The sequence below is a fragment of the Garra rufa genome, chromosome 11 (assembly GCF_049309525.1).
Source record: "Garra rufa chromosome 11, GarRuf1.0, whole genome shotgun sequence".
Lineage (NCBI taxonomy): Eukaryota > Metazoa > Chordata > Actinopteri > Cypriniformes > Cyprinidae > Garra > Garra rufa.
The window spans coordinates 7,900,488-7,918,208 of NC_133371.1; the positions used below are offsets into that span (position 1 = coordinate 7,900,488).

Below are 17,721 nucleotides of genomic sequence, written 5' to 3' on the forward strand. Positions count from 1 at the left end.
TTATTTGCTGTGTCACTCACATTAGAGAAAGCTCAATGTGAACAGTCTGGTTGTATGAAAGCATGGAGAGGTATTTGCTGTTTAAAACCTCAGTCCTCGTGTACCTACACAGATTGAAGGCAGATTTCCATTGGATTACCAGCAGTGTCTGCTCACAGCGTTCGTGTGGAGGATGTTGCTCTGAAATGGGATTATCTGGGACAATTTGAAGAGATTCCAGAGTGTTTGGCACGCTCCGGTTTATTCTCAGAGAACTGCAGGATAGGTTTCTGGATGTACCTTTTTTCTCTCTGCTGCTCAAAAAAAGTCATTTATCAGTTTGGAAATTACCTTTGGTCCTTTGTAGTCCTTAGGAGAAGTCTGAGTTTAATTGCTTTACATGTGCTGGCTGAACAGCTTCATGGGATTGGATGAAACGTAGCCCATCTCTGTCCGTCTCCTTGAAATGCTCATATGCATGAAATGAGGAGCGAGCTGAATGTGCCGAATACAGCGGAGGCGTTAGGGTTTGGCTGTGAGAGATGCAGATGGCCGCTCGTCTCGCTTTCTTTCTCTGTCTGTCATGCTTTGCCACCGCTCATCATTTTATTCAATAGAGTTGGTACAGTCTATTCATTTTCAAAAATATAGTAGCTCAGCCTTTGACAGGTTGAAAGCTCTATCGCTATGCAGACTGATGCATTTATTAGAGAGAGGATGACCAGATGATCTGTGATTCAGTGGCATTATATTTGTTACTGAAAAATGCAAACAATATGTGACCCTGGACCACAAACCCAGTCTAAAGTAGCACAGGTATATTTGTAGCAATAGCCAAAAATGCATTGCATGGGTCAAAATGGTCAATTTTTGGATATTAACTATCATTAGGATATTAAGATCATGTTCCATGAAGATATTTAGTAAATTTCCTACCATAAATATATCAAAACTTCATTTTTGATTAGTAATATGCATTGCTAACACTGCAAAAAATGCTTTTCTTACTTAGATTTGTCGTCTTGTTTCCAGACAAAATATCTAATAATAGGCAAAGCAAAAAAATCTGATTTCAAACAGAAAACAAGGTTATTTTCCTTACCCCATTGGCAGATTATTTTCCTTGTTTTTGATTGTTTTTTTCTGAAAACAAGACAATAATTTTTACTCCAGAAAATCCTTCTTGATTTAATAATTTTTATATATTTTGGCTGGAAACGAGACGAAAAAAATCTAAGTAAGAACATTTTCTTTTTTTTTTTGCAGTGAAGAACTTCATTTGGACAACTGTAAAGGTGATTTTCTCAATATTTATATTTTTTTGCACCCTCAGATTCCAGATTTTAAAATCCTTGTCCTATCCTAACAAACCATACATCAATGGAAAGCTTTTTTAATTCAGCTTTCAGATGATATATACATCTCAGTTTCCAAAAAAAAAAAAGACCCATTTGGCTGGTTTTGTGGTCCAGGGCCACATATATGCTTTCAGATTCAGGGTTTTACAGTACTTGTTCTAAAACTATAAACATCTAGCCTATTAAAATACTGTGAAAAAAATTAAAAATAAACACACACAACCTAAAATTCATTTTCACATAATACCCATAGTTTGCATATTAGTGCAAATTCATTAATACTATTATATCACGCACTTAAGTCTAAATGTGTATGTTCACAGTTATTATTATATGTTATTTTGTTTATATTACAACAATGCACATTAATTAAAATATGAAAAGCCATTCATTTTCTCTGTACACTGCAAAAAATGCTTTTCCAGACAAAATATCTAAAAATTCTTAAATCAAGAAGGATTTTCTAGACAAGTAAAAATCATTTTCTTGTTTTCAGAAAAAAAAAAAAGTCAAAATTAAGTAAGTTTTTGCTTAGTGCAAAAAAACAACAACAAAAAAACAGAAACCAAGATTACTTTGTTTACCCCATTGGCAGATTATTTTGCTTGTTTTAAGCAAAAATGCACTTAATTTTGACTTTTTTTTTCTAAATACAAAGACAATAATTTTTACTTGTCTATAAAATCCTTCTTGATTTAAGAATTTTTAGATTTTTTGGCTGGAAACAAGTAAGAAAAGCATTTTTTTGCAGTGTACACTGAACAAAATGTAATGTAGTCTAATTATCTGTAATGTAACTGTAACTGGTTACAGAATCTAGATTATATGTTCAAATCCATTACAACACCACAAGGTAACATAATGATGATATACAAACTATCACTAGAAAACCAGAGAACATCAGCTCAGCTGTGTGTCCTCAGATATAACGGCTGTGTGTCTGGATTCAGTGCGGCTGTAGAGCTCTGCGGTGGTCACAGATATAGGTCTGTCTAACTCTCTCACAGGATATCTGCACTGCTTCAGGCCTGTTCTCTCCTCAAACTCAGCAAGGTACCAAAGTAGGCTGAAGTTCTAATGGATTTTTTTTTAGTATAATTTAGGTCAGTGTACTGTGGCACAGATTCCACTGTGCTGATGTGCAGTCGCTTCATGGCAGAGGCTTTCTGCTGGGTTTAAGGTTGATAGTTTACACTGATAATCTGTACTTTGCTTTCTATTACTATTCTAGTACTATTACTATTGTGCATATGAGGGATAGTGACAATGCACCTCTAACCTTAAAGGGGTAACTGAAGGAAATGAAAATTCCATCATCATAGACTCACCCTTAAAGGAGAAGTTCACTTCCAGAACAAAAATGTACAGATAATGTACTCACCCTCTTGTCATCCAAGATGTTCAGGTCTTTCTTTCTTCAGTCGTAAAGAAATTGTTTTTTGAGGAAAACGTTTCAGGATTTCTCTCCATATAGTGGACTTCTATGGTGCCCCGAGTTTGAACTCCCAAAATGCAGCTTAAATGCAGCTTCAAAGGACTCTAAACGATCCCAGCCGAGGAAGAAGAGTCTTATCTAGCGAAACGATTGGTTATTTTCTAAAAAAAATTACAATATGTATACTTTTTGACCTCAAATGCTCGTCTTGTCAAGCTCTGTGTGAACTCTGTGTATTCCGGGTCAATACAGTTAGGGTATGTCAAAAAACTCCCATCTCATTTTCTCCTCCAACTTCAAAATCGTCCTACATTGCCTTTTGTTGTAAAAGGCGTTTGACCTTCTTTGCATGTTCACTTTGTAAACACTGGGTCAGTACTTCTGCAGTCTTCGACATACCCTAACTGTCATAAACAGGAATACACACAGTTCACTAAATAGTCCAAGACAGGCATTTGAGGTTAAAAGTATATAAATTGAGAATTGTTTCGCTGGACAAGACTCTTCTTCCTCAGCTGGGATCGTTTAGAGTCCTTTGAAGCTGCATTTAAACTGCATTTTGGAAGTTCAAACTCAGGTCACCATAGAAGTCCACTATATGGAGAGAAATCCTCAAATGTTTTCCTCAAGAAACATAATTTCTTATCGACTGAAGAAAGAAAGACATGAACATTTTGGATGACAAGGGAGTGAGTACATTATCTGTACATTTTTGTCCTGAAAGTGAACTACTCCTTTAAAATACTAGGTTTTACGGCATTACAGAGTTTTCATCATTCATTGATTAAAGAAAACTCCTAAGGCTTAATGCCTGACTACTGTAGAATCAGCAAGTCATTCCACTGGTTTATCAGGCCCCAGTATGGATATATGTCAGATTGGTTTAATGATCACTAGTCTCCAAGAGTCAGTGAGGGCCTTTTCCGATGGGCCAATTTTTAAAAAGTTAAACTTCAGCATGCTCTCCTGTCCCATGGGCCTTGATCCGTGAAAGTGTGATTTAGAAAATAGTGACCTGAGGTACAGGACCCATATATACAATTTAGTTTCTCACAGTTTCTTTTTTAATAACAGCTGAGTATAGCTCTTACCTCTCAGTCGGCTGAGCTAGCTATCAGTCTCCTGCCTGCTGGTGGAGAAATGTAGGAGTGTGTGTGAGATCTGTTATGGAGAGACTGAACTTCAGGGTCTCAATCCTGGCATGGTTTCCTGGTAAATGAAGATGATGATGATATATGGGAGAAATCCCTTCATTAGCTCATTTTCAATCCAGTAAGCTTGTCCTCCCTAAAGAAATGCGAAAAGGATTATGTGTGAGAAACAAAGGTTTGAAGATTTCTTGGGTTTTATTTTATTACTTAATAGAGTTCTCAGATATATTTCGGTCAGTGACGAGGTCAGAAATCTCCAAGTGGGTGGACCTTGGTGAAATAAGGTGGAGCTCTATTCTTTTCTCCTTCTTAAGCTACTTTGAAACCGTAACTTCAGAGACATATGGCCTCATTTATAAAGCGTTTGTATGCTGATGCAGCAGCTTGTATTCTTACACTCAGCAGCATGCATTTATTGGCTTGTATTGTCCATTTCTTATGTCTCCTCTTTGTTGGGGGGTTATATCATATATGTTATATGCGCATGAACATCAGTATTTCTGACATGCTCACAGCAGCATATATTAGCAGTACAAAGCCTTGGTTCTTGCTCTGGAGCCTCAGCAGCAGCGTAGCAGATCTATTCCTAACATCGCCTTGTATATGATTTGATACTGATATTTTTCCCGACATTTAAGCATTCTTAATATAATCGGATATCGGATTTGTAATATTCGATACACCTGTAAACTCCGCTATTTTGTGGGTGTTTTAAGAATTGCAAGCAGGATTGCCATTGCTGCGCATCTGAGCGGAGATGAGACAACAACAACGGCATGCATAGGTAAAACACTTGCTTAGCTGTAATTGGTAAACTTTATTTAACATAACAGCCATTAATGCACATATTAGATGTGTTACATAATGGCTGATATGTTGCTAGTTTATGCAGCTTGGCTGTAAGAAATAGAGACGAACTCACAGAGTTAATCCGTCAAGTCCTGCCCCAATAAAGACGCAAATTTGCCGGAATTAAATAATATACAGCCATGAATGAGCATGAATGTTGGAAATGAAAGCGCTGTTTAAAACCCCCTAAATTATATTAACATTTACTATAACCATTATTTTGCTAATACACATCTAAATAAATACAACTCTATGTAAATTAATTATTTATTACCTCCACGGGCGATCGCAGTTAGAGTATAGTTGTGTGTTGTGTGTAAAACAGCACTTTGTCAGAATCTACACAACATTAGACAAGAACATTAGTAATTCTGATATAACATACCAGTTGAGAAATGCAATAAAATACAATGTTTTGTTTGTTATATTCCAATATTCCAGAAAATATTATTCAGTGAATTAACATTATCCAGACAATTATTCTTCACTCTTTATATTAAACAGTTTATAAACCGACTAAAGCTGTAGATTAAAATTAAGTTGATATGACTCCTGTTCTTTATTCATTTTCTCCATTTGAAAACATTAAACATTCTACATTTATTTTGCTTTTTAAAAATAAATTGTTTTTATTGTTGTAATATGAAGATTTGACATAAAAAACTAATTTTCAACACTTTTTTTAAGATGACTGAAATTAGGAAAAATTAAAGTGAAGTATGAACTTAATTCACTCAGTCATTTATGTACTTTATAATAGTAAATAAATATCAGTCAATATCGGTTATCGGGCACATAAACATGCAAATAAAATAAAAAAATCCCAAAAAAACTTATATCGGTCGATCCCCACATGTATATTACTATGCTACACTTTCTGAGAGTTGTCATAGCAGAACATTAAGAAACATATTTGTGATGCTACACATCTTTAGTGATATTAACTAACCCAGGCGACCAAATCAGGGTTGATCAGACCCCAGCCTGTGCCCTAGCAGCAACCCACGGATCTGCCCTCTTGAGCCAGAGCCACCACGATGCTTTCTCAGTTGTGTCCATTAATGTATGTCCTTAATCTGTCTCCTGTGATTCTAAGTGTCATGGCTTGCAAAACCCTGACACGCAACCTCCATGGGCCCAATGTCTTTGACCTTTTCTTTGGCACTGAATCCTTCTTTTTTGCTCTTTTGCATTCAAATGCCTCCTCTATCTGTTCTTGCCTGGGCATCGTGAGCTCAAGCATCAGAACATTCATTGAGAATGAGTTCGACCACATCATGTCCTCAGGCAGATGTTAAGGGCAGTGCAGATGGGCTCTAGGATCATCTTGAGGAGCTGGTTCTGACACCACTAATAGTGACTGTTGTCAAAAGCTCTGCTGCTGCAACATAGGAAATGTTCAAGTGTGCCAGATGTCTCACAGCAGGGGCAGGCTGATCATTCTTCAAGGCCCAAGCAGCACAAATTGGATAAAGCCCTAAACCACCCTGCGAGGACACTCCTTGTGACCACTGCTCTTGCTTCCACAGGTGTATTTCATTGTTGACTTGTCCTTGATTTTGGGCCTTGGCACTCTGGCTCCACAAAGTTGTCCATTGGCAGGCTGAACAGGGTGACTAAAATGGTGCAGCCTGTGATGAGGCCAACTTCCAGCCTGCACCAGCCAGACGTTATCAGCCCTATTGAGACTCTCAGGTAGAATGTGTTGTAATAGTCCATTAGGAGTCATCTGGCATTCATCTGGTTGCTCTGGTCTCTCTCAGAAGCTGTGTGGTGACTTCTCTAAGCAGCCTGGTACCTTTAGGATGCCTCCCTTTTGGACCGAGGAATCAAGTATAATTTTCCTCAGGAAGTGTTTGGTAAGGTCATTTGCCACCATGCTGAAGAAGATTTTTCCTTTAACACTTGCAGCACTTTTTATGGATGACTGTTTCCTGAACCTGGGTTAGGGCTATAAAGTGGGGTAATTCCGATGTTGCAAGGACAGTGTGGCGCGTCTGACTCGCAGCCTGTAAGTACATTTTCATATTTAAAGAAGTTGCTACTGACTATTCAAATGCGAGTTTTGAGCAGTGTAGAGTAGTGCTTGTTGTTTGTCATTTGCACGATCACAAATGCAGACATGGTGAAAGACAGTATGACTCTTAAAATCAGTAGTTATGTCCTCATTAGATGCAACAAATGACTAGTTTATAATGGGTTTTTATCACTTTAGGCATCGCAACATGGTAATGGGCATAATATTTCCATCACACACTTGAGGTATCCGGCCAATCACAGAACACTGGATAGCTGGCCAATCAGGGAACACTTAGCTTTTCAGAACAATGAGCTTTGTAAAAATCTAAGTGTTTCAGAAAGGCAGGGCAGAGAGGAGCAACAATAATGTACAATATGTGGGAAATAACATGTTTTCTGAACCTCAAACCACATAAACACAATGCATTACACCAAATACACAAAATAATGGTCTTTTTAGCAACATCATATGACCCCTTTAAGGATTCTCCACAGCTGTCGGAAAAGTTGTCACATTCATTAATGTGTGTATGAAGGAGTGCTTATTAAGCACAATGTGAAGCAGAGTTTAGTTGTTTATGCTTGCAGAGAAAATCAGCAAATTGCCCCATTAATATACAGGACAACTGATGTTGAGTTTGTTGTGGTCTAGAAGAAACAACTGATTAAAAAGATCTAGTAAAAGACTATTACAAATATATAGTTTGTCATTTTTCACTTCTGTGGGTTTTATCCTTTGCAGAAACTGTCGTTTAGGAATGTATCTTTTCATTAGCGAGTGCAGTGTGTTATAAACTGCAGAGAACCAGCACACACCGCACAGGGAAATGGAGAAGTGTGTCAGCTAATGGTGTGTGAAGTATAGGACAGAGGGAAACCATGACCTTCACTGTTCCTCAGAATATGTAACAAAACTCTGAGCAATAGAACGTTCTGGGCTGATTGCATAATTGCCAACCCAAGCGCTTCAGTCCTCAGCTCTGGTCTATTAGCACCTACAGGTGTCCTCTAGAGACACACATAGAAAGAAACCTGGAAAGATATTCCACTGTAACGTCTCTCTCAAAAGGAATAGTTCACTAAAAATTACAATTCGCTAAAAATGTGCTCACCCTCAGGTCATCCAAGATTAGGATGCGTTTGTTTCTTCATCAGGTTTGTAGAAATGTAATTTCATCACTGTCTCACCAATGGATCTTCCTCAGTGAATGGGTGCCGTCAGAATGAGAGTCCAAACAGCTGATAAAAACATCACAATAATCCACACCACTCCAGTCCATCAGTTAACATCTTGAGAAGACAAAAGCTAAAACAAATCCATCATTAAAACACTTTAAATTACAAGTCTGGCATTTCATGTCAAGTTTGAATGTTTCCTTTTGAAAAAAAATAAATATTAATAATAATAATTATTGCTATGACAACATTGCAATGTTATATTCCTAGTTATTTTTTCAACAGCATTCAGTATGTTCAACCATTAACTTGTTTGTCTTTGTAATATAATAATGTTGTAGGCGTATTCGCTGTTTGTGAAATGGCATTTTAAGCACATAAATAGCATGATGCCTGATGTGTTCATCCCAGTAATCATGCTGTCTTTACTCTCAAACTCTCTCCCCTTTTGAGTCACACTAGACCGCTTTATAAGTCTAGGCACAGGAGCAGCTTCTTCACACAGGCTCTAGTGAACCAAAAAATAATAATAATAATAATAATTATAATAATATCAGAGCAATGGAAGGAAATGGTAAAGAAGTAATGGTGGATGGGTGCCAGTCATCTTTCATATTCGGAGTCATATTCTGTCCAAAATGAGGAATTATTACAATTTATCTAAGCCAAAGTATAATTGTTAAAATAACAACACAAAGTACAGTGCCTTGCAAAAATATTCATACCCCTTCATTTTTTTTCACATTTTGTTTTGTTGCAGCATTATGTTAAACTGCTTTAAATTACTTTTTTTTTCCCACATCAATCTACATCTCATACACAATAATGACAAAGCACAAAACATGTTTGTAACAACTTTGCAAATTTATTAGAAATAAAAAACTGAAAAGATTCCGTTGCATAAGTATTCATACCCTTTTCTGGGACACACAAATTTATCTCAGGAGCGTTCATATCACTTCTAGATGTTCCTACACTTGGAGTGGAGTTAAACTGTGGCAAATTCATTTGAATGAGTCTGATTTAGAAAGACACACACCTCTCAGAAAAGGTCTAACAGCTGAAAATGCATCTCAGAGCAAAAACCAAGATAACTGCCTGTAGAGCTCAGTGACAGACTTGCGTTAAGGCGATGATCTAGAGAAGAGTTCAGAAACAAATCTGCTGCATTGAAGGTTGACAGAAGCATTCTCCATAATGGAAGACGACTGGAACAACTAGGACTCTAGAAAATGTCCAAGCTGACAGAGATGGAGAGGTGAAAAGGTGAGGCAAAGAATGGCAGATAATTGCCAAATGCAGATGTGCAAAGATGCTCACATCAGACCCAAAAAGACTTGAGGCTGTAAAGCTGCTTCAACTATGGACTGAGTTAAGGGTATGAATACTTATGCAATCTACTTATTTCAGTGTTTTATTTTTAATACATTTGTAAAATTTGCAAATCTGGTTTGTGCTTTGTCATTATTATGGTGTATGGAGTGTAAATTGATGTGGAGAAAAACTAATTTAAAGCAGTTTAACATAATGCTGCAACAAAACTAAATGAAAAAAATGAAGGGGTGTGAATACTTCACACTTCAGCATTTGTATGCGCGGCAAACAGACAGAGCTCAATCTGCTCATTAAGTCTGATGTCATTAGATGCCAAAAGCTAACAATGAACAGATCTAATATACACTGATGGTGCTGCAGAACTACTGAAAAATCATGATTATACCCGATCTATCTCCACAGTCAAACCTCAGTTGGTCAGACAATGATTTATCTTTTCTGAACATGAGCCCAGAGACAGTAATGTACACTGTAAGTTGTTTAAAAGCTTAGCTTTAATATATGTTATAAATAAATAATTCTCATAAATAGTTGTTAAGACAGCATTATTCTTTTGAACTGAGTGGAGGCTTGAACCCAGAAACAATATTTGTGTTTTCATAGCATTACACATTGTTTGGAGGACTACGTTGGGCAGGATGTGCAGTGACATTTATTAAAATAAAATACAGATAATAACATGTGGTGTGCCTTATGTAAAGAAAACTGAACATTTAGCCCACTAAATGAAAAATACAAAGATTTAGGCCTATATGCTATACACTACCTGTCAAAAGTTGCATTTATTTAAAAAAAAAAAAAAAAAAAAAAAAAAAAAATATATATATATATTTTTTTTTTTTTTATATAAATATGTAATATTGCGAAATGTTACTACAATATAAAATAATGGTTTCTATTGTAATATACTTTCAAATTTAATTTATTCCTGTGATGCAAAGCTGAATTTTCATCAGCCATTCCTTCAGTCTTAAGTGTCACATGATCCTTCAGAAATCATTCTAATATACTGATTTATTATTAGAATGATCAATATTGGATCTATATTGGATTATATATTGCAACAGTTGCCCTGCAAAGTATTTATTTAGAAATTGTGATATTTTTTCAGGATTCTTTGATGAATAAAAAGCTCAAAAGAACAGCATTTATATCAATATTTTCTAACAATGTAAGTATTTGCTATCACTTTTTATCAATTTAACCCACCCTTGGTGAATAGAAGTATTAATTTCTTTCAAACAAAAAAAGAAGAAGAAGAAGAAAAATCTTTCATCTTGTAGCATCTGTTCTATGTTGACACACATACCTGTGACTCACAGTTTCTCCAAAATGAGGGATTCATTGCCATTTATGGACAGCTGAATTATTGTTAACAATTGCACTACTAGCTACACTATATTGACAAAAATATTGGGACACCCCCTTCTAATGAACAGGTTTGACTAATTTAGTAATTTCCATGATAATGTTTAGGCATATAACAATATTCAAGGGGATTGTGTGCTTCTAATTTTATAGCAACAGTTTGGACAGGACCCTTTTCTATTCTAACACAACAATGCATCTGTGTATAAGGGAAGGTTCAAATAAAAATGATTGATTCAGTCAGTGTGGAAGAACTTGACAAAGTCCTAATCTCAGCTGAACACCTCTGGAGTGACTTTAAATGCAGACCTTGAGACAAAAACTCATTACCAAACACCAATGACTTCTACATACACTATATTGACAAAAGTATTGGGACACCCCCTTCTTTAGATCAGAAAAAGGGCACTTCCAAAACTCTGGCAACAAAGATGGAAAAAAAATTCATGCATTTATAAACTGTATTTTCATCTCAACCGTTTTGGAAGTGTCTAAAATGACTGAACTCATATGTGCAAGTCATTGGTGTTTGGGGATGAGTTTTTGGCTCAAGGTCTGCATTTAAAGTCACTCCAGAGGTGTTCAGCTGAGATTAGGACTTTGCTTTCTGCAGACCAGTCAAGTTCTTCCACACTGACTGAATCAATCATTTTTATTTGAACCTTGTCTTATACACAGATGCATTGTCATGTTAGAATAGAAAGGCTTCTGTCCAAACTGTTGCTATCAAATTAGAAGCACACAAACCCCTAGAATATCATTAAATGCGTAAACATTAGGATTTGTACTCATGGAAATTACTAAAGTAGTCAAACCTGTTCATTAGAAGGGGTGTCCCAATACTTTTGGCAATATAGTGCACATCAGCTAGCTACATGTCAACTAAGACATTTGTAGGTTCATTTACTTTGCAGTGTACATTATTGTAAAGGCTACAGATACTTTGCATTTGGTGTTCTCTGCAATGGTAGCGGCTGTGGTTTGAAGTCTTGCGAGGCACAGACATTTAGCTGAGCTCATTGACATGAGTTTTGGCCGAGACTATCTCTTTGAAGACGAGTGTTTGGTGACACTAGTGATTCGAAGATTAGACGTTGCTTTGATTAATACACTTTTTGTTTTGGTTGACTACAATCTGTCACTGGTCTGAGTGTGTATTATTCCAAATTTATATCATAACATTTTTGAAACAGTGTTTCTGTCTTGGGAGAATGAAAATCCCAGCTCCAAATGACACCCTCTGCATCCTTATATCAGACTGTAACATCTTTCACGTCTTTTGAGCGTTCTTTTACCATCAGCATGTGTATTGATGTGTTGAAAAGGGCCTTTTGTACTGTCAAAGGTGTGTTGAGAGCTGTAATTTCAACTGCCTCCATCTCCTCAGAGAGAACACTTTCTGAATACCAGATTAAAATTACAGCATAGAAAAGTTTTCCTCAAAATGAAACTGTGATGGACTGCCCTGGGATGCATTTCTATTATTCTCTTTCTCTCTTTTCAGATGACTTGAGTCATGAAGCCTCTGGATCATTTCTGGACGTGGCCACCTCACCCTCCTCAACTCATCTATTGGGCGGCTTCCTCTTGACAGACAGGAATCCAGCTTCGGTCGTCCGATCGGATCGCACAGACTCATCAAAGGGCAGCAGGGAACAGCCTGCGTTTTCCTCCATACTCACGTTACTCGCCAGCACGGCCCAAAAGCCTCCTGAACTCTCGCCAAAAGTGGTTGCACGTGACAACGAAACACATCGATGGCCTTTAAATGGATCTTTGGAGCGTGTGGAGCCATTTACTCTTCCATCATCTATCAGCAACCAGTCCTCCAGCTCAGGTTTGTTCCCAGCATGCAGCTTAGTGCTGTTTCTTTTAAACAAATTTTTTTGTTTTTTTACCCCTTTTTTTCCCCTTTTTTCTACAGCCTTTACTATTAAAATGCTTGCTATGGATGCAAAAACGCAGAAAATCTAACCTGTTCCAATTTTTTTTTTTATGACAGACGTAATTTCCGGAGAAACGGTGTAAACTTGATTGACATAATGTGAGGTCGTATTTATTTTTTAACATGCAAAAATTTCAGACTCGGTGTGCAACTATATCTTACTATGTCTGAATATAGGTAGATAATGCTCTTGGACACAATAAGCAAGTACGTCCCATATCTTTCATTTCAATGAAATATATACATTTCATTCTATATGCTGTATTTGAAGAGTGCACATGTGCAAAAATGTAAAAGGGAAGCCCAGAGTATGACGTAAGAGAGAAATCACAATTAATTAAATATCAAATGAAGCAAATTAAATCAAAATTTAACTTTGGCATCACAGGAATACATTTCATGAATCAAAATTAAAATGGCTCTTTTCAACTGCAGAATTATACTGTATTTTTGATTACATCAGTGCAGCCTTGGTGAGCATAAAAGACTTAAACAATTTAAAAAAATCAACTAAACCTTACAAAATAGAAGTTTATTCAAGTGTGCTATTAGTATACTTCTTTTAAACTAAAAATAAGAAAGTAAACTTTCAGTCTTCTCAGAAATATACTTAAAATAACATTTAAGTATACTTGACTTATACTTTGAAGTATTTTTGAGCTCTACTTGTGCTCTGAGAATCTGTGTTTTCATTGTTATACTCTAGAGACGCTATTGCACATCTTCTGAACAGAATTTCCAAAACACAAGTGAAGAAGAAACCGAAACAACAGATGCTTCCACATGTAATCTAACACAATCATCAGACATAAAACAGCATCAAAACCATAGATATGGAAAACTGTGTAACGTTATGGAATAAAATGTCCACCCATGAAGAGGAAATAATGACTGTTTTTTTTAGCTTTTTGTTTAAAATGTTGTATTTTTTTTTTAATTTATGACACCCACATTTAAGTGTTTATAAAAAAAAGCATGAAGCTAGATTTTTTGTTTTTGTTACTGTTTTTGTTTAATTAATACCTAAATAGGGACATAGTAGTATACTTAAAGTATGATGTAAAGTTCACTTAAAGAAAACTTATGAGTATACTTGCAGTATAAATCTACTAAACTAGTAGTTTACTGAGACTATACTTCAAAGTGTACTAAAAATGCATATAAAAGTATTTAATTAGTAAACTATCAGTATATAAGTTCACTTTTAGTATACTTGCAGTACAAACTGAAAACATAGATGTGAACTAGTTGTGTACTCAAAGTTTACTACTGTTAGACTTAAAGTACACTCAAAAGTATACTTTTATACACTATAAATTGGGCCAGTTTAGTCCCAAGGAGTATTGAAATAGTACACTTAATAGTATACTACTAGTACACTGATAGTTTTATACTTACTACATAGAGTATACTTAAAGTATATAAACTTGAAGTATACTTCTTTTTGGTAAAGGAATCTTCTAAAGTCTCTAATTGTTCCTTAAACATTTGACTGGTAGTGTATTTGCTTTTATGGTAACAATGAAGTAAAGTGAACCAACAACGTATGCCAGTCATAATTCTTGTGAAAATCTGAAATCATGGATCATTCACAGTAACAACAGGATTGTGCATCTAGACAGTTAGACTTCAGTGACTTTAAGTGGCGTAAGCATGAGCTCTATCTGTAAAATATATACCTCTCCAACACTTAAAACTGCAGTTTTGACCCCTATAGGTAGTGGAATTTTCCTAGTCCACTTGTTCTTTGTAATGAAGCCCTCGGGTCAGTCAGCAGCCATTGGTCAGTCAAGCTCAGGTATCCAAACATCAAGCATTTTTCTGCAGTAACAGACTAAAATATAAGAGAATGTAAAGCTGATGGTCCTGTTGACATGCTATATATACAGTACAGTATAGTAAAATCACACAAGTTCTTAAAAAATAAGGTTGTTTTAATGCCAATGTTTCATTTAATTCTCTGGGATCAGAGGAGACATGCATAGATGGGGCAATTAAATATTTAAAGATGGCCATCAGCTGTCAAGGGTTTTGAGACAGAGTTTCTCCTCGTAGTTAGATACAATGAGTACATTTTCAAAACCAAACTAAAATGTTGTTCACCAAAAATTACAGTCAACCCTACAAGAATAGCCAACAACAGTAGAATTGGTCATTTCTAGACCAGTCATGTCTCTCCAAATGTTTTTATCCGTGAAACGCAAGGATGAGATGTTGCTCAAAAAAATGTGCCTTAAAACTAGTCTACACTCTCTCAGAACAAAAAGGTATGAAAGACCTACACTTTAGGTACAAAGGTACCATGCCAGAAACAGCTTTCTTTATTTCTGAGAGTGTATGGTGTGATTTAATTGCTATATAAGAAAAATAGACCATGTTAAACAAATGTTAAACAAAATTTCACATCCTTCTCACATCTGCTGTTTGACTCGAGTGCAGAATCAAAGAGTATACTGTATACTTGGTCACACTATTGTGACACAGCCTTCTTCTAGAAATTTTCTGGTGCAGTTCTGCAGGTTTTTGACCTGAAGCATGCATTCTCAACCTGAAGCACATTCTTGATGCATTTTCTGCAAATTATTGATTTAATGACGCAAACAGAGCTACCTGGAAAGGCACTTAGAAAAAAGACTAATGGCAAAGCTGATCAGTTTGTTGATGAAATCTCAGCTCAAAGGCTTAAAACGGACAGGCTGAGAAAGAGGGGTCACTGAACACCCAGGATATTTATACTGTTCATATCAAAACCCTGATCAGAAACGGCTCACTTCATGCCGGTGGCTAGGCACTGTGCCAGTGATAATGCATTGAGTAGGCACTTTGATCAAAAATCAAAATACCTCACAATAAAGAACACTGTGTAACACTGATGTATAAAGATGTAAATAGTTCAGTTTAGTTGTCCAGTTTAGTTTGTGCATTTATTCTGAGATGGCCTTGATGACTGATGTTGTGTAATATAACATACTAATGTTACTAGTTATCATGCTTCTGTTATACCTGTCAATCTCCACAATAAAACATCAAATACCATCGTCAAACTCACAAATATCAAACTTAATCTCATAAGAACATGCAATATGGACTTATTTACAGTATCTGGAACAAAAACAAAACAAAACCGCCCTAGTGATGGTTATGTTTAAGAGTGAGGTTTAGGGTAGACCTATTGTTTTTGTACAATTCACAGCATACAAATCCATATAAAATCATCACCTCATAAAATAGCTATGTTTTCCTGTAGGATTAGGTTGACAATTGTAAGTATGGCTTAAGAAATGTAAAACACATGCTTTATATTATTTTTATATTGTACCTGTATGTTTATTAGGGAAAATATTTAGAATATTATAGAGATACTCTATAAATGCACACCTAAAGTATCACTGTTGCTGTGTGATTGTCTTATGAAACCTTGTCAGTTACAGTAACTGTCTATAAAGGCTGACAATGGTTTACAGCGAATTTAAGCCTTAAAATCACTGTAAACCAGGGCATCATGAGGCTTATATGACGTCATACCATCATTAACATCATCTTCACCAGTTTTTCCATTATTGTTCAATCATTGTCATCACCATCATCCCTATTGTCACTTCACCATCTTTTTCTTCTTCTCTCACCTCAAGTGTTTTGTTGTTTCAGAGTGGATTTCTGAGCTGGTGGCACCTGTGGCCACATCTAGATCTGCAGAGCCTCTTCATAAAGCCAATGATTCTAGCAGATATTCCCCTGAGCTGAGAAGCACCGCTCCACCCAACAGACCCTCAGCTACATCTGTGGACACGCAACGAGAACGACCAGACATTGCAGACACTTTTGTATCTCAACCTACCACATTTAACACTCATTCTGTTACCACAACCAGCACCCCCTTAACCACAACCACACATCAGATTAGCACCACCCAGACATCCGCTGCTAAACGACACTCCAAAACACCCAGGACAACTATCAGAACTACAACTACAGAATCTCCAAAGACAACACCTAGAGTCCTGTCTGCCTCCTCCTCACAGAGCACTAAGATGGACCCTTTAAGAAGCACTTTAGGTCCTCCAAGAGCTGCTGCTACTGAGGCCTCGATGCTGAGATGTAACATCACTGACAAGATGTGGATAAGAACAGGTGCGATTGCTCTGATCAAATAATTATCTTGATCACACTTTAGTTTGGGGACCATTTATCACTATTAAATAACTATTTACTATGACCTTGCCTCAATAAAATTTGTATTTGCTGCTTATTAGTATAGTAGTTGTTAAGTTTAGGTAAAAATGAATGAATGAATGAGGAATTTACAGTATATTGTGTATTGCTGTACACCCAAAGTGCTTTACACTCATATGGGGGAAGTGCTTTTCCCTGTGCCCAAAGTGGTTTTGTAGTCCAGGGTCACGCATACATTCTGATAAGCAACTACTTAATAGTGAATAGTGTTCTAATGTAAAGTTACCATGATCATCTACTGTAAATCAGTGTTGTAGTCGAGACCACCAGCTCATTCAAGTCTAAGTCAAGACTGAGATCAGGGGCCGGTTGCATACAACTGTTTTAGACTGGTCTTACAAGTTAGTCATCTAATTTTTTTCTTTAAGACGGGTCTTTACTTTGTAAGCCAGTTGCATAAAATCTTAGACTGGTCTAATTTAAGACCAAAAAGTTAGACTGATTACCCCATGGCTAACTTTTCCTTACAATCTACGTTGCCATGGAAACCAACTGATTTTTAAACAGCATAGACTTTACTACAGTTCATATGATATATAGATATATATCATCTATATAAAAGATGATGCGTGGTATTTGTACGCATCCTCTCTCCAGTGAAGTTAATGGGAAGGATTGGCATATCATATGCATGCAAAATTGGACTTTGGCGTATGCATTACACGCTATTGCAAAGTCGTGTTATTTATATACAGTGTGGCGATTTACGCCAGTAATGTGATACGGCTGGTGGGTAATCAGCATACGTTGTGGAGAACATTAACACACTTATGGCCGTGAGGCCGTGCACACTTGCTAAATTATAAATACATACACATATTTATTTCTGCATGTACATATTTCAATGAGGCCCGATAAATGCAGTTTATACTA

At 36.3% G+C, this 17,721-nt stretch overlaps 1 protein-coding gene across 3 annotated transcripts in view; it reads left to right on the plus strand.

Annotated features, from left to right (window-relative positions):
• Nucleotides 1-17,721, plus strand: part of kiaa1549lb (KIAA1549-like b) — a 68,815-nt gene that overhangs the window by 8,697 nt on the left and 42,397 nt on the right. For all 3 annotated transcript variants that reach the window (XM_073850963.1, XM_073850964.1, XM_073850965.1), the window contains exons 2-3: nt 12,175-12,507; nt 16,264-16,746. In XM_073850963.1, the coding sequence (XP_073707064.1) occupies nt 12,175-12,507; nt 16,264-16,746 (816 nt within the window). The remainder of the gene's footprint in view (nt 1-12,174; nt 12,508-16,263; nt 16,747-17,721) is intronic.